Genomic DNA, 17,867 nt, shown 5'->3' on the forward strand with positions numbered 1-17,867 from the left:
TTAGTGGCAAAGTGGAGCATTCGAACGATCATGTCCCTTGGGACTGCAGGGTTGAGCACCACAGGGGCGAAATGCTCTGTGAGCCCTCTATATCTCCTGGTCGTGGTGTGGTGTCTGGCAGGAGGGAGTGGAACAGCTCCTGGGGTGTAGGCAAGCTGTCATCCGCCCCCACTGTTTCCGGCAGGCCTCTTATCCGGATATTGTTCCTGCGGGATCGATTATTAAGATCTTTGAGGTTATAATCCTTCAGAGGCCTCGCTGCTGTCGGATTCTGAGCCAGAGTTCGGCGGACCCTGACTCAAAGGTAGCCGCCCTTGCCCTTTTGGGATCTGGAACATTCTGGCCACTGGAGGTGGTTAATCCTTACTTTTCTTGTTGCCCCCCATGGTTACACCGGGTGGGTAGTGTTGTGGGTATCGGATGATATCTTGGTAGGACTGGATGCCTGGTAAAACTTGCTGATGTTGGCAGATTATATCTCCAAGGAGGGAGAGCACAGGATTCACGCGTCGGTCTCCATTGGTGGTTAGGCTACCCATGAAAATTGTTTTTAACCTATCTTTGGCAGTTTTTATAGCACAGGGGAAAACTTGTTTCAGTAGATGCAGTAATTGAGCTTTTTTTTTTTTTTTTTTTTTTTTTTTTTTTTTTATATACATGACCTGCCCTATTGAAGTGAGCGACATGTTAACTATAAATTATCAAGGTTAATAATACATAATTTTATTTCAGATGTAGTGCTACCACCTCCACTGCAGTCAGATGGAAAACTAAAGAATATCAAGCATGTTGTAGCTGTTGCTCAGTCACGACTAAACTTCATGAAGCCATCAAAAACAGGTAAGGTAAAGAAAATATTCTCTTCCCATTGTGTTTGTACCCCACCTCTTCTTGAGATCCAGATTCAAGTTCTTTTGATTGAGTTCCTCATCAACCTATTGTTTTTGTAACATTTATTTAACATTTTTCCCATGATATTGTAAAGTACTGTGGAGTATGTTAGCGCTATGTAAATGCCAATAAAACTACTATATTTATGCAAATTCAGTTTTAGTGTACGTTGTCAGTTCTGGTAATCTGTAACAGCATAGTCATTCTAATATGTTGGCCATGAAACTGTTTTTTTTTTTTTTGTTTGTTTGTTTTTCTATTTCTTTATTCAGATTTATAGACCGTTAAATATATATATATTCCTCATTCTTCTAGTTATTCCACGACACCCAATGCCTTTTGCTGCCAAAAACATGTTTTATGATGAACGTTGGATGGCAAAGCAAGAACGAGGTTTTACTTGGTGGCTAAACTTCACACTGACCCCTGATGACTTTGCCGTTAAACGAGATACTACAAAAGGTAACATCGAGAAATCTTTTCCACTTTTGGGTTGTGAACAATTCAATCTAGATTGCAAAATATTGTAACCCTGTTACTCGATAAGAAAAAAAGGGGGGAAATTATTTCCCAACTGAAACAGTATCTTAAGAAAACAAAACACTGTGGTCCAATACATGGATGTTAACCTCACAAATACAGGGAATTGAATGTTCTCTTGGCTAGTAACTTGTTTCTTTATACATTGTGTGGAACCCTTTTAATATTTACTTATAATATAATTATACATTTTTTTTCTTCTTCTCTGTAGTTAATGCAGCAGCCCTGATCTTAGAAGAAAGTTCCCATAAGATAAGTGTACCAAAAGCCCCTACCAAGGATGAGGTTTCTCTCAAGGCCTATACAGCGCGATGCAGGTTAAATAGACTTAGGAGGTCGGCGTGCCGTCTCTTTACATCTGAGCCTGTGGTGAAAGCAATAAGAAGACTAGAGGTGGAGATTGAGGCTCGGAGACTGCTTGTGAGAAAAGACCGACATTTATGGAAGGATATTGGTAAACATACTATGTGTTCTAGATATATCATTTGGGGAAACAGACTGCAGTGAGACATGGTGTGTCCACGGTTTTCTTCTTCATAAGGGATATAATTTAAAACCGAAATCTATTTGTGTGACTTTAACCTATTGTTCCTTTTAAGTTTTTTTTTTTTTTGTTTTTTTTTTTTAATTCTTTATTTTGGGTGTGCAGTGATTAGTACAGTTTACATTTTGGTTTCTTAACACAAGGTATATTGACAATGTTGGGGCGGACATAGTCCAGGTATGCTGCACATTTTTTTTTTTTTTTTTAATCGTGGAGAACAACACGGTATTTCACAAGGTGGAAATATATAAACAATAAGACAGGATAAAACATAACAGTATCATTATATTAAGAACCAGGACATTTCTATATTGTGCTTTCGCACAAATCGAGTGTGGCGTATGATAGTGAGTGGTAGCAAGTGTGATTACAGTAGTGGCGACTGGTAGTGGTAGTGGTGGTAGTCTTCATGGTTACAGTTTTGTTAGTACAGGCATTCACGTGGTGTCATGTCAGGGTGTCCACTATTCAGGTAGACTAGATAAGTTTATGTTTGTCGTGGTCAGGTGTGTGTCTCCGGGTACGTGGCTTTTTATGGTGCTGTGTGACCCTATTCTCTTTAATGATCGTCTGTGGCAATATCGCTTAGCATGCTTCGTGCGGGGAGAGTCCTTTGTCAGGGCGTCTCAGTCAGGCTGTAGGCTAACTTGTGTTCAGGTTTCATCGGGTTATACGCCCGTGTGTCTAGGGTGTCCCGGAGGGAGGCTTTGTACCCCTAACCTAGGGGGTGGCGGGGGGGGGGTGGAGAGGGAGCTCCTATAGTTCCTGCCTCTCCAACTGTTGCGTGAGGCTCTCAGCGTGTGCGGTCTACTGTGAGTTAGTGTGTCTATGCGTGCTGTCACGTATAGGTAGCATTTAGACATGTGTCAAGCAGGGTATCAGCATTCAAGGAATCCACAATAGTAATGTTAAAAAGAAACATAACAAAAGGAAAAATTACGAAGAAGGGCGGCAGTCAGTCTAAAAGAAAGTTTTAAAAGAAAGTTTTAAGTCCGCCGTGATTCTAGGGACTGTGTATGACGTGTGGGAATTGTTTCAGTCCTTGTTTTTCAAGTGTCCTGATTTGTCGGTCCCTTGTTTCTCGGGATGAATGGCACCGTGTTGTTTGGGTCCCATCTCTGAGCAGCGGTCTCTGTTGCGTCATTTTCGTCTTGTAATCCCAATTTAGCGAGCACTGCAGGTATTTCTGTGGTCGCGGAGACCCTGTGTGTGTGGTCCCGTTTTGGGTAATTAGCAGGGATCGAGGCGTCCCCCAACGGTATGGCAACTTCGCGGAGCGTAGTAAGCTCGTAAAGTGGGATAGTGTCCGGCGCCATTGAAGTGTGGCTCTGGTCAGATCTTGAAAGAAAAGCAGCTGTGTATTCTCAAAGGCCAAGGGGTTTTTGTCCCGTATTGCCGCCATAATGGTGGCTTTGTCCTGTGTGGTGGCACAGCGCAGAATAACATCCCTGGGGGTTGTGCTAGGCATTGTGGCGGAGGGTGGGAGTCTGTACAGCCCGTCGAGGAGCATCTTCCGTGCTGTCGGTGGCGGCAAGATAGTGGCCAGGAGCCGTCTCACATAGTGAGGTAGTTCTTCAGGTGTTATATCAGAGGGTACTCCGCGGATTTTGACATGGTTGCGGCGAGCTCGGTCTTCGTGTGTTGCTAGTTGTAGGGAGAGACCCTGTTGGTTGGACTGCAATTGTTTTATTTCTTCCTTTACTGCTGTCATTTCTGTGTGGAAGGACATAATGCTCTCCTCAGTCACCCTTACTCTCTCAGTTACTTTCTGTACTTCCCCTTTAAGCAGGCCCACGTCCGCGGCCAGTGTCTCCTTAATGTCTTGGACCCAGTTACGGAGGTCTTGTTTAGTGGCCAGTGTATTGTCAAGTGGTGCCTGTGTTGGTGTCAGGGTGTACTCACATTCGTTCTCTGCTTGAGCAGGTGTGTGGGACTCTGTCCGGGCCGTTGTCGGAGTTTGTGGGGCCTCCGCGGCCATCTTTGATTGTGCTTGCCTCTGCAGCAGAGCCCCTATGTCGGTCTGCTCCGCCTGGTGGCCGGTTAGTACCTTCTGTGTTCTTCTCCCCATGTTCGTTGGGGTATTGTTGTAGGTTGACAGAGGGTCGTTAAGGGGTGGGGGCTCACCTCGGCTGTATACTCCATCGAGGAAATACTCAAGCCCGGCGGCTGTCGGCGAGGTGTAGGCCTTTAGCCTCCGCTTTACCTTTCCCGATCGCTGGGGTTGGAAAAAAGGCATCAATGTGTGCGGTTTGTCACCCTTATGCCGGTTTCAGTATGGGTCAGGCACTTGGTCGGTTCCGTTTGCGGATGTCTGCGGATTCGTTTCAGGCTTGTTAGGAGCAGGCAGGAATGGCGTCCGCTCCGGTGCAGGTTCAGGCCACGCCCCCTCTCCTTTTAAGTTTTTGTAACTATCTTGTTTATTGTAAAATCTCCCCGTCCCATAATATTGTAAAGCGTTACAGAATATGTTAGCGCTATATAAATGCCAATAATATGTGATTAAGTAAAATACTGTGTATTTGTTTTGTAGGTGAACGTCAAAAAATTTTGAATTGGCTTCTGTCCTATAATCCATTGTGGCTTCGTGTAGGATTGGAGGTAATTATCATTCATTTAGTTGTGTATTGCAAATACTCCTAATGGGAGTAATGAGTATTTTTTTTCTTTTTACCTCTTGAAAATGGCCTGTAGTTCTAGATGTTCTTTGCCTCTCTGTTTCATACTACGGTCTATCTGTAGTATGAACCAGAGAGGTAAAATACATGTAGAACTACAGGCCATTTTCAAGAGGTAAAAAAAATATGTATCTGGCTGTCCAGGATGAATGCAGTCAAAACGCCCACATTACAACCATTAGGCAATGTTGTGAATTTCGATTTCAATATGTAGGGGTTTATTTACTCTTCTTTTAGTTATATTGAATGCATTACATTATGTTCTAGTAGACCCCAGCTTGTCAAAACAGTCCTTGAAGACGTATGTCTTGTTACTATCCTATTGAAGCAAATTTGCTTAATAATTCCTAAATATTGGAGTTTGTGCCATAGAACTGGCTTAATAAGAACTATAGATGATGCTGTTCCTGGCCTTTAGATGTAGATAGTCTTTAAGTTACTATTGCCCCCAATTGTCTGGTTAGGTGTTGGCATTTACAGATCAGTGATGTCCTAAACCTAGGTTCTACTGGTGTTGGTATTTTATGCCAGATAAAACTTTTCTTTTTTGTTTTGTTTTTTAAGACTGTTTTCGGAGAATTAATATCTCTGGAAAGTAACAGTGACATCACAGGTCTCGCTCTGTTCATCTTGAACCGTTTGCTATGGAATCCAGATATAGCAGCAGAATATAGACATCCGTCAGTACCAAACTTATACCGTGATGGTAAGTAGTCTCACTACTAGGAACTGTTTGTAATCTTAATTGGTATTGCTACAGTCTTTTATATCAATTGTATTCTAGAACTGCTGTTCTCTTTTTAAATTTGTGCAGAGATTAATCTAAGTGGTTCTTCCTAAACGAGTCAGTCTATCTGGGATTGACCTGGGGTGTCTGATTCAATGAATAGGATTCCACAGGCAAATCCCAGATAGATCTATGTTCCGATATCACAGATCTGAAAAACAAAAACTGTAAATAGTGCAATAGAGTAAAAATTGGGGGAGAGGGGGAGTTTGGGCACACACGAGACGTAGAAGTATGCAGACTTGTCTCCCCCAAAATGGGCGAAATCCGTATGGGCTGTGCTTCAGTCATGAAAGTCATGAAGAGAAGAGCCAATAGCGTGAAACCATTAAACTCTTTTAATGATTAAAAATCCAAGCATGTCTTCTGCCTTCTTGGATTGACTGCCTTCTTGTAAGTGCATTGTTAATCATTAAAAGTGTTTTTTAATGGTATCACGCTATTGGATCTTCTCTTCATGAGCTACAGACTGAAGCACAGCACATACGGATTTCACTCCTTTTGGGGAGACATGCCTGCATGCTTCTACGTCTCATGAGTGCTCTCACTCTTTCTCCCCTCCCTTTTTTCCTCCCCTCTTATTTGTGTGATTTTCATATTCTGGAGCTTGTTCTTATACTTTGTATGAGTGTTTGGTTATACTTTTTTTTTTTTTTTTTTTTTTTTGTGCTGTTGAGGTTCACCATACAAGCTCCTTGTCCATTTGCACTCGCTCTATAGTGAAGTATTGCTTGTTTTCAGATCTCTGTTCTGGTGTGGATTGCAAGAAATCCACACTGCAGAAACTAATATTTCACTAATCTAATAACTTTGCATTTTTCCAATACATACACTTTTAAATTGTTTACTGGAAACTATATCTTATGTACCGTTATCAACCCAGGTCATGAAGAAGCCCTCTCCAAATTTACTTTGAAGAAATTGTTGCTCCTCGTTTTCTTCCTTGATCATGCTAAACAGTCCAGGCTTATTGATCATGATCCTTGCTTGTTTTGGAAAGACGCAGAATTTAAGGTGCATTTATATTTCTTTATATATTTCTTTAAACCTAAAACGATTGCTTGTGATTATATTTATTGAGTTTCACCATATAGCATTGAAAATGTGCTTTAAATGTCACATTATTAATTATGATTTTCTAGTTCTGAAGTAAATTTATATATTTTTTATTTTGTAATCTTTTTTTTTTTTTTTTTATCCCTTCAGACAAGTAAAGATCTGTTGCTGGCATTCTCACGAGATTTCCTCAGTGGAGAAGGGGATCTCTCACGTCACCTCTATTATTTGGGTTTGCCAGTCAGCCATTCTCAGACTCCCCTTGATGAGTTTGACTTTGCCGTGACAAACCTGGCTATGGATCTGCATTGTGGTGTTCGCCTTGTGTGAGTAGTTTTTCTGATGTCCTTATTTCTCTTTTCATCTGGGACAGTTCATTAACACTGTTATCTATACAGAAGGATGATGGAACTGCTCACCCAGAACTGGGATTTGTCTAAAAAGTTGCGAGTTCCGGCCATTAGTCGTCTTCAGAAGATGCATAATGTTGAAGTGGCCTTACAAGTCTTGATGGAGCGAGGAGTCCAAATTAAAGATGAAAAAGGTTATAAATACAAAAATTTTAATTGGTATCTCATTTCCTCCTGTCCTATTTCTCGGTTTAGCAAGTACATCTCTAACTTTTTATTTTGTTTCTCAATCACAGCTTGTTTTCGAGAGACATGTTTTTTTTTTTAATTTCTTTTTTAAGTTGGGAACTATTTTACTTAGAACAGTGCCAGTGAAACTAAATCTCCACACTTAATTCCTTTTCTGATCTACATGCGTTTTAAATTGGCACTGTCACGTCTGGGTTTCTTTGCTAAAATATGTAAAGACCCTGACTGTGATATTGCCGCTGGGGGTGCAGACAAAGGTGAACTTAACTTACCCGAATCAGCCCCTCGCAGGCGCTGCCATCTTCTTCTGGCTGGTCCTTTTCTGCTCCTGGTACTTAATAGTCTTGTGGTCTATGGAAAGGAGACCTGCGAGACCGTGGGATTCTCCATAGATGCAGCCATTACTGGCTGAGGTTTTGACCATTCTAGATGTTGGTAGCTCCACACTTTATTTAAAAACAAACTTTTTTTTTTGTGTCAAGCGTAGGAAAAATACTGAGACAAAGTAGTTCCTACCTTGTCTCCATATATATTTTGACTGGGCAGGAATTTCAGTGGAATTCATCACTGTCAATATGATTTCTTAACGATTTCTATCTTTGTAAAATACTGATTTGGGGGTGGTCACAGTGCGTTTTTAAGGAATCTGCTTCCAAAAGTAGTTCTGATACCATTTGTAGATGGTATCCTACCAGTTGGGACTTATGTATCATTTTTGGTTATTCTGTAAACAAGTTACAGATTTGAGTGTAAAAACATTGCTTTAAGAAAGGAAGGATTATAGACAGGGCAGAGACTCTTCAATGCTCTTGCAGTACTCACATTTGCACCTCTATTGGGCCTACAAAATCATGCTAGATCTGTATTACCAGAGTTTTGGAAAATGTTAAAATAGGAGAATTATTTTGCTCTAAGTGAGCTGCGGAAAAGTCCCTGAAGGACATGCAGGAATATTCCTTTTTTTTTTTAATATATAAACCTATTTTTAACATGACTGTTTCTCATCACTTTTTTTTCTGTTTCTTTAAACTGTTGGTAGGGACTTTAAAAAAGAGGCAAGAATTAGGTTCTTTGAACTATATCACATGTATTAATCTTTTGATTTCGTTACAATTTTAACCTTTCTGTATTCTCTTTTGTAGGAGTCTCAATTACCTCCAAAGACATTGTAGACAGACACCGTGAGCGCACATTAGCACTGCTTTGGAGGATAGTGTTTACATTTCAGGTATATATCCATTTTCTTTTCTTTTTTTTAATTTTTTTTTTTTTTTAAAGAAGGGGGGGGGGGGGGGGGGGCGGGCAACCAAAAAAACTTATTTTTTGTTTGCTCAGTTATTTGTCACTAATGTTTTTATAAAGATTATTTATGACAAACCTACTGGATTTCTTTCTGTCAATTTTTTTTCAAGGCAGGCAAATGTATAGATACTTATGTGGGACTGTCACTTCTGAGATGCTTTTGCAAAGATGTCTGATCTGCTTAAATGGTAGTGTAGTGGTTGTAGGACTTGTGTGTGTCTACAAAACTGGAGTGTTTGGAAAATATCACAGTCTCGGGATCATCCGTAGATTGATTGATTTTATTTTTACACATGTGCATGGTGGGACCCATAACTTTCATCAAACCATTCAAACGGTATATTTTAATTCATCCTTTTAGACACATTTCTAATGTTGCTTACTTGCAGTCTTTTAGAAATACCAATAGGGGTTATTCACAAAAGTCAGAATTGTCTGGAAATTAAAGTGAATTTCAAATTTAAGGCCACAGTAGACCAACTGGAAGCATAGCTGACTTGAACAGTTATTTTCAGCTATTTTGGCTGTAAATTATGAATTCCCAACAATTCTTACTTTAGTAACTAACCCTGAAAAAGTACAATTTGTGTATGTTAGTCTTCTTCCAGGATTGATCTAATGTTTTTGCCACCCTTGCAGGTGGATGTACTGCTGAGCATTGAGCAAATAAAGGAGGAAATACGATTTTTGAAAGAAAGATACAATGTTCAGAAGAAGCTCGCTGCTCTGAGGACTTTCACAAGCACTGAAACGGCAAAGAAAAGGGACAGTGACACTTTTGCCCCTGAGAATTACAATGAACGAATGTTGCTTCTCATGGAGTGGGTTAATGCAGTGTGTGCCTTTTACAGCAGTAAAGTAAGGAACTCCTAAAGTTTATAGCAATGTCTGTTTCATATCCAATTGGCACATGAGTACTGGTGCCACTTTTTAGTCTGTCCATATGTGTGGTCATGTGATATATTGCTTTATTTGTCGACACTTGTATGTTTGCAGGAATTGGAAATTAATAGACTATGATAGATCTAGTATAAAACTGGTGGTATATTTTTAACCACCTATGGTCACCTAGCTGTCCAATGACTACCCATTGTTTTGTCTAATGAACATTTTGATAAATATTCCCCACACACGTTAATATTTTCACTTTACATTGTATGTATATAAATGTGGTACAGGTGTTCAACTATTATATGTATACAATCCAGATCCTGACCGAAAGAAGCCATAGAAATTGTTGATTCACATTATTCCTCTGGTAATTAAATAAAACAGCAGGACTAGGCACTCCAAAAGGGGAGTAATATGAGTTTCATTCCACACAAGTGATATAGACAAGGCTTTGACATACTGAACCTTTACCAAGTCAATTTGATAATGGCTGCTCTGAATCTAAATCTTGCATGTCGCTTGTGTGGAATAAAATTCCAGTTGCTCACATACTGGAGTGCCTGGTCCTACTCTTTTTTTTTTTTTTTTTATAAGAAGAATTTCAAGGTCTTACTTTGGAACATGGGACAGCTAGATGAACCTGAATATATAAGAACCATTCACTTTTTGTTTGTTTCAATTACTTTACGAATGTCTTTACCAGTTTATATTTCTACATTATGTCTGGGCCTGATTTTAGAGTATTAGTCTTAAGAAGATTTAATAACTTTGTTGTTTTTAATATTTTAATAATATTTAACTCTTTCTTTTTTCCAGGTTGAAAACTTTACAGTCTGCTTTTCAGACGGGCGCATTCTCTGTTATTTGATTAATCACTATCACCCCAGTTACTTGCCACTACATGATATATGCCAGCGAACCACTCAGACTATTGAATGTACAGAAACTGGAACTGTGGTGCTGAATTGCTCCTCTGACTCTGACAGTTCATTGGATCTTTGGCCTGGGATGGGTGAACAAGGTATCTTAATTGTTTTCATAAATGTGGGTCACTAGGTTTTTAAAAATGTTGAAGCTTCTCTTGCTTCAACATTTATATATGTGTGTGTGTATATATGTATATTATAGGGATATTTATGCATGTAAAAATAATTGTCTTTGAAGGCTTTACCACTTCAGCTGTCTATAAGGAACTGCTGGAGAATGAGAGGAAGAATTATAGCTTAATACATACAGCTGTGTCCAATCTTGGAGGGATTCCAACCATGATCCATCATTCAGATATGTCCAATACAATCCCAGATGAGAAGGTAAGGAATGCTTATTGCACATTACAACTTTTATGTGTCAGATTTTTGTATTTATTTGTATTCCCTTGTGATATTGACACATATCCTGGAACTAAAGTGCATTTAGTAGGAACGCCCTTACTGTGATTGTTTCCGCCATCTTCCTATGATTTGCAGACACACCAAAATGTGTTAAAAATGAACATACAACCAAAACACTAACCTTTAGTACTCAAATAGTATGTGCTTCCCCTTGAAGTCACCATTTCTCTAGTAATATTTTATTTATTTTTATTCTGACTGGATCTGCAATTGCCACCATATGCATAGCTACACGATATCCATTATAGTTTGTATTTGAAATATATTACAGCTGTTTCTCAATACATAATTTCTTACTGATGTACTGAGAATCATATATTGTACAAAACCATTATATACATGTTGTTCTTCTATAACTTTACATAAACACAATACATGCATTGGAATTTACAGTGCCTCTTTTAAATGATGACTCCTGGTGGATTTTAGTTAAAGAATACTTGAAAAAAACTGCTAGTCTAATGCTCCCTCATAAGGAGCAATAAATGGGCCAGCATGAAGTATGCCATAAATACATGTGTGGTATATATATCACACAATAACATTAATTGTAAAACGATCATGCGCCTGCCACTACTGCTTGCTAATCATGTGCCATCATTGTCTGGGCTTTCTGGCATAGGTTGTGATCATTTACCTATCATTTCTGTGTGTGCGGCTTTTGGATTTGTGCAAGGAAGCAAGAGCAGCAAGAGTGATTCAGGCAGCATGGAGGAAGTACAGACTGAAAGCAGAGGAGCAACTTCAGCAGGTTACTGTTCTTTTTGAATCGTCTGGGAGTGAAGCTTTGTAAAAACTCTGTAATTATACAGACTGTATTTTGCGTACCCCTTTCATTAGTAAACAGGCTGATTTCATTTTTATAGTGTGTGTGTGTGTGTGTGTGTGTGTGTGTGTATATATATGTATGTAAGGAGGAGAGACTTCTGATTGACTGCACTAAAGGGTCTTCTAAAAAAGAAAAAACCCTCTACAAAGTAGCTATATTGTATCCAAACTCTGTATATGTGAAAATATATTTAAAAGTCTTATATAAAATACAATTCCAATAAATTCTGCTTTACAGAGGAAGCACAAAGCAGCCTGCATTATCAAAGCTGCAATAGTTCGATATATCAAGAGATGCCAATTAAAGAAGAATCTTGCCGCAGTTGTCTTTCAAAAGTGTTGGAGAAGACATCTAGCACGGAAGCAACTTGAAAGGTTAAAAGAACACCTGCGGATGGAATCTCAAGCAGTCATCATCCAGGTTGGAATACAGATTTCAAATTGTCTCAGATACCATCACACGTGCTTTAAAGTGACAGCCTTCATTTCATGTAGATAATTCATTTGGGATTGCATTGCATCCTTTAAAAAAAACAAACAAAAAAAAACACATTAAGCCACCTAAATACATGTATGCTTAAAATGTCTAAAGTATCAATCAAATGTTAGGATGACATCTATATATTTTACATTTATAGTGCGTGTTTTTGTGTCTTCTCTGCTTAGGTACAGTGCCAAGGCACCAGAGTTCTTTTGCTCTTCAAGATGTAGTACTGACAATCTGTCGCCAAGTAAAAATAGACAATATGGATTTTAGCATTTCATTTTTTTATTTTTTTTGAAATGTCATTGCTAAATTTATTTTTGATTTTCAACAAACCACACTCTCTGCCTTAGTGATTTAATTAGAGGACATCTTAAATAAGTCTGTCTGTACTTGTCAAATGTTTAGATTGTAACACTCTCAACATACATGCAGGTTGTCTAATGTGCTTTTATCATTAACTGACATGAGCAGACTTTAAAATGCATATTGTCCGTTTAGAGTTCTCTTTAAACACGTTAAAAGATTGAAACTGTTTCTATACATAGTACTTGACAGATGAAGTCAGTTCAATGTTTTGAGATGATTTTTGAATTCTGGTAACACTAAACATATCTAACTTTTGTACTTTTACTTTTGCAGAGGTTTTGGAGAGGTTACTTGGCAAGAAAGCGTTACATTAAAGCCAGGCATTACATTATCCTCCTACAAGCAAAAGTACGGACGAGAATTGCTGTTGCTTCCTACAACAGGGTGTTAGTGGCCACTGTTATTATCCAACGCCATCTACGTTCTTGGCTATTGACAAAAAGGAACCATGAAAAATATATCCAGCTAAAATCTGCCACTGTGGTCATCCAGTCTGCTTTCCGAAGATGGAAAAGGAAACATTTAAGAAGAGTAACAGAAGCAGCCTTAGTGCTTCAAAATGCATACAGAAGGTGGAGAGCACGAAAACAAAGAGCACTAAATACTGCTGCTGTTACTATTCAATCAATGTATCGCATGCACAGGGAAAGGCAAAACTATCTACAACTCGGATACAAAGTAATAAAGATTCAGTCTTGGTTCAGGGGTATGATGCAAAGAAAAGCATTTTTAAACAAACAGAAATCCGTCCTAATGCTACAGATCTACTACCGGGCATACAGGCAAGGAAAGGCAGAGAGACAGCTCTTCCTGGTTAGACGATCAGCGGCGATTTCTATTCAGAGATGGTTCCGCAGCAGAAGACAAGCAAGAAGTGATAAAGAGATGTTCTTAAGGACCAAAAGAGCTGTTGTTTGTCTTCAAGCTGGCTACCGTGGTTGGACTGTAAGAAAGCGAATCCGAAAGCATCATTTGGCTGCGATATGTATTCAGTCTGAATTTAGACGATTTGTCTGTCAGAAAAAACTAAGAGCTAAGAAGAATGCTGCAGTTAAAATACAGCAGTATTACCATGCATTGCTTGCCGGCAGGAAGGAGAGGCAGCATTACCTCAAACTCTGTTTGACTGTTCGAAAAGTTCAAGCTCTGTGGAGGAGCAGAGTTATGCAAGTGAATGAGAGACGATGCAAAGCAGCAACCTTGATTCAGTCCTATTACAGAATGCATGCCTGTCGGGCCATGTATAGTACTAAGAAACAAGCCTGCACACTGATTCAGCAGCAGTACAGAGCATATATAGTAGGAACATCTCAACGCTCATTGTACCTGTCAATAAAAGCCGCTGCAGTTGTTCTTCAGGCTGCTTATAGAGGATGGAATACAAGAAGGCAAGTTCTGAATCTCCATAAATCTGCTTCAATTATCCAGGCTTCCTATCGATCTTATAAGTTCCGAAAGGAGTATGTTGGCATGAGGGCTGCAGCTCTCTCCATTCAGAGATATTACCGTGCCACTATTTGTGCCAGGTTGCAGCAGGCAGAGTATATGCGTTTGCGAACAGCCACTATTAAATTGCAGTCTAGTTACCGAGGTATAAAAGTCAGGCGAAAAATCATCCAGATGAACAGATCTGCAGTTATAATCCAATCTTGGTTTAGAATGCATCAAACATGTGTCAGGTATCAGAAGATAAAGATGGCAGCTGTACACATTCAAGTGTGGTATAGAGCTGTACAAAAGAGAAAGGAGGTACAGAAACATTATCTGTGGCTGAAGAAAGCAACCTGTGTTATGCAGGCTGCGTGGAGAGGTAGAAAAGTCAGGGAGCAAATGAAACACATGCACAAAGCTGCAACCGTTATTCAGTCATGGTGTAGGATGTACAAAGAACACAGTTACTATCAAAAACTGAAAGTGGCAACTGTTGCAATGCAGCGGCGCTACCGTTCGTCTATAGAAAGGAATAACCAAGTGGATCAGTACAAGCGCATCAGGAACTCCGTACTCCGCATCCAAGCAGCCTTCCGAGGAATGAAAGCCAGACAGGAACACAAGAATAAACACAAGGCAGCTACCGTAATTCAAAGCAGTTTTAAAGCCTATTTGGAAAAACGAAGATTCCTTGCTCTTCGAAGAGCCGCTATAATAATTCAGCAAAGATATAGAATGAAGGTGAATGCAAACAAACAGAGACTGATGTATATCCAACTTCGGAAAGCTGCTGTTGTTGTTCAGGCTGTGTATAGGGGCTGTAATGTGAGAAGAAAGATTAGACAGATGCATGCATCTGCTGTAGTCATCCAAGCTGCGTTTCGCATGCACAAGACCAAAGCTGCGTATCATGCAATGAAACATGCATCCATTATTATACAGAGATGGTATAGGACATGCAGGCTGGCTGTCTATGAAAGAAAGCGTTTTTTGATGCAGCGTCAGTCAGTCGTGCTTATTCAAGCAGCATACAGAGGGGCAATAGAGAGGCAGAGGCTGCGTAGAATGAACAAAGCAGCTTCCAAAATTCAGGCCTATGTCAGGATGCTTCTGTGTAGAGATCGGTACCAAGAACTTCAGTGGGCAGTATGTGTAATTCAACAGAGGTATAGGGCAAACAAGATGCGAGACTTTGAAGTAATGCGTTACACTTTCATAAAGGAATCTGCGCTATGCATACAGGCTGCTTATCGATCTTGGAAGGCAAGAAAGCAAGAGAAAAAAATGAATGCAGCAGCCATTGTAATCCAGAGACTTCTGAAAACATACGTAGAACACAAACGATTTATCTCTGTAAAAGCAGCTGCAGTTGTTCTACAGAGATGGTACAGAGCTGCTGTGTTGGCTCGGGAACATCGGAAAAACTTCAAAACTATGCTCAGGGCCACTGTCTGCATCCAAGCTTTCTACCGAGGATTTAAAGTAAGAAAGGAACTCTTATTAAATCAAAGAATGGCCACTAAAATACAGTCTACATTCCGCATGTACAGATCACGCAAGTTGTATCAAGAAACGCAGTGCGCGGCCACTGTTGTTCAGACATGGTACAGATCTGTTGTATTATGTAGACAAACACGGGCATCCTATCTGGAACTTCGTTGGTCAACAATACGTTTACAAGCGGCTTATAGAGGATTGCGAATCCGCAATAATATAAAAACCATGCACAGGGCAGCAACTATAATTCAGTCCTACTACCGAATGCAAATTCAATGCAATTACTACAAGCGTGTGTTAGAAGCCACGAGAATGATACAAAAACGATTTAGAGAGACAAAAATTAGAAATTCACAACTGCAACTGTACCAGAACACCAAAAAAGCAACAATTTTGTTGCAAGCTGCTTTCCGTGGCATGAAAGCAAGAAAGAGGATTCAAAATATGCATCGGTCATCTATAATCATCCAGAGATGCTTTAGAGCTTACATACAGAAAAAGTCCTATATGGAGGTTAAGTGTGCTGTAGTTTGCATTCAAAGAAAGTACAAATCCATCCTCCTCGGCAGATCTGTGCGTCGGGAATTCCTTGCTTATCATAAGGCTACGGTGTGTATTCAGGCTGCGTACAGGGGATTTAAAGAGCGTAAGGAACTTAAGCAGCAGCATAAAGCAGCAACTAAAATCCAGTCTGTGTTTAGGATGCATATATTGTATGTCAAATATCAAGCCATTAAATTAGCTGCCATTTCCATACAAAGCTATTACAGACTTTCTGTTACTGCCAGGCATGAGCGAGATCAATACGTGCAACTTCGTAAGGCAGCCATTGTTATACAAGCAGCATACAGAGCCACCAGAACCCGGAAGAACTTAAAACATATGTTTAATGCAGCTGCCAAAATCCAGGCTTCTTATCGAATGCATGTTCACAGAAGATGCTTCTTAGAATTACGGAGGGCTGCTAGAACCATTCAGCAACGGTTCAGAGCAAATCGTGAAAGGTATGATGCAATGCGAAAATACAGAGCAGTTAGAAATATTGTTCAGCGCATCCAGTCAGCCTTCCGTGCAAGAAAGCAAGCAAAAGAGACTAGACTGACCACTGCAGCCACCATGATCCAGTCAAAATGGAAGATGTACAGGGCTAGAAGAGAATTTGTAAAGACGAAGGCTGCCGTCATCACAATACAAGCAGCCTTTAGGGGCTATAAGGCTAGAACAATACAGAAAGAAAGGCAAAGAGCTGCTTGTTACATACAGAGGTGGTACAGAACCAACCATGTGGCTCGTTTACAAAGAGCTAAATACACGTCCATGAGGCAAGCTGCCCTTGCAATTCAGTCAGCTTTCAGAAGAATAGTTGCGAGACAGCTTGCACAAAGAGAAAGTGCCGCAAGAAAATTGCAGTCTGTCTTTCGCATGGTTGTATGTCGGAAAAGATTTCTAAAACTCAGAGAAGCAGCGATCATGTTGCAGTCCTATTACCGGATGTACAGAACTTGGCGTATGTATAGGATGAAGAGGGATGCAGCCTTGCTCATACAGCGATGGTATAGATCATGTGGTAGAATGAAACACCAGAGAGAAACCTACCTGGAGTTGCGAAGGAGTGTTGTCTGTTTGCAAGCTGCTGTCAGAGGCTACCGAGAGAGGCAGAAATTTACAAAAATAGTGACTAGTGCAGTAATAATTCAGGTGAGTGAGGTTTCATATACTTGCAAACACATTTACTCTTGTAACTTAAAATGGACAGTCTATTGTACTTCTGTCTTTGTAATGTTAGTCTTATGGAAGGTCAGGCACTCCTTAGTTATTGAGTGTAAATCATTGATGTAACATGTTTTTTGTACAATTACTATAAAGCACTACGGAATCTGGCGCTATATAAATGTCAATAATAATACCTCCTAGTCAACCTGTTGGTTTTGGAGTCATTTAGTAGCTGAAAGTGTTCTGGAACTGCATATATTATAGCAAATGGGCCATGGGTGGCTTGTGAATTGAGGCACTAGTCATCCACTAGTGGTGGCTTTCTTTTGGATTGAGTGAACCATTTTAAAGAGACACTATAGGCACCCAGACCACTTTAGCTCATTGAAGTGGTCGAAGTGTGTAGTCCTAGGTTCATTAACCCTGCAAAGCTAATTATTGGAATTTTTTAGGATCCTGCAATAATTACCTTTCAGTGGTAACTCTACCTCCAGTGGCTGTCTACCAGGCAGCCACTAGAGGGACTTCCGGGATGTTAGCTTTTGGTTTCCTAACTGACGCTGGATGTCCTCACGCTATGCATGGGGACGTTCAGCGTCCTCTAAAATCCAATACTAATACTTAATGTCACATTTAATGCTGCCGCTCATGCGAATTAGATCTCCCCCACCTGCTAACATCTGAGGGGGAGGAGCGAAGGAGGACCCGAGCAAGCATTGAGGGACATCAGTGCTGGACCCAGGTAAGTGACAGAGGGGGTGTTTAACCCCTTCTGCACCACGAGGGAGGATGGGAGATATAGTGCCTGGAAAACAAGTTTCTTTTCCCGGCACTATAGTTTCCCTTTAAGCTGACATGTATGTTACACC

At 40.0% G+C, this 17,867-nt stretch overlaps 1 protein-coding gene across 1 annotated transcript in view; it reads left to right on the forward strand.

Moving 5' to 3' along the window:
- ASPM (assembly factor for spindle microtubules) overlaps positions 1-17,867 on the forward strand; it is a 43,322-nt gene that overhangs the window by 12,353 nt on the left and 13,102 nt on the right. Inside the window, exons 5-19 of the mRNA XM_063428065.1 lie at positions 733-840; positions 1,207-1,353; positions 1,643-1,885; positions 4,506-4,573; positions 5,215-5,356; positions 6,321-6,451; positions 6,644-6,819; positions 6,892-7,037; positions 8,235-8,320; positions 9,034-9,252; positions 10,102-10,306; positions 10,450-10,595; positions 11,299-11,427; positions 11,743-11,925; positions 12,631-16,983. Of these exons, the coding sequence (XP_063284135.1) occupies positions 733-840; positions 1,207-1,353; positions 1,643-1,885; positions 4,506-4,573; positions 5,215-5,356; positions 6,321-6,451; positions 6,644-6,819; positions 6,892-7,037; positions 8,235-8,320; positions 9,034-9,252; positions 10,102-10,306; positions 10,450-10,595; positions 11,299-11,427; positions 11,743-11,925; positions 12,631-16,983 (6,482 nt within the window). The remainder of the gene's footprint in view (positions 1-732; positions 841-1,206; positions 1,354-1,642; positions 1,886-4,505; positions 4,574-5,214; positions 5,357-6,320; positions 6,452-6,643; positions 6,820-6,891; positions 7,038-8,234; positions 8,321-9,033; positions 9,253-10,101; positions 10,307-10,449; positions 10,596-11,298; positions 11,428-11,742; positions 11,926-12,630; positions 16,984-17,867) is intronic.

Source organism: Pelobates fuscus, chromosome 7 (genome assembly GCF_036172605.1).
Source record: "Pelobates fuscus isolate aPelFus1 chromosome 7, aPelFus1.pri, whole genome shotgun sequence".
NCBI classification, from domain to species: domain Eukaryota; kingdom Metazoa; phylum Chordata; class Amphibia; order Anura; family Pelobatidae; genus Pelobates; species Pelobates fuscus.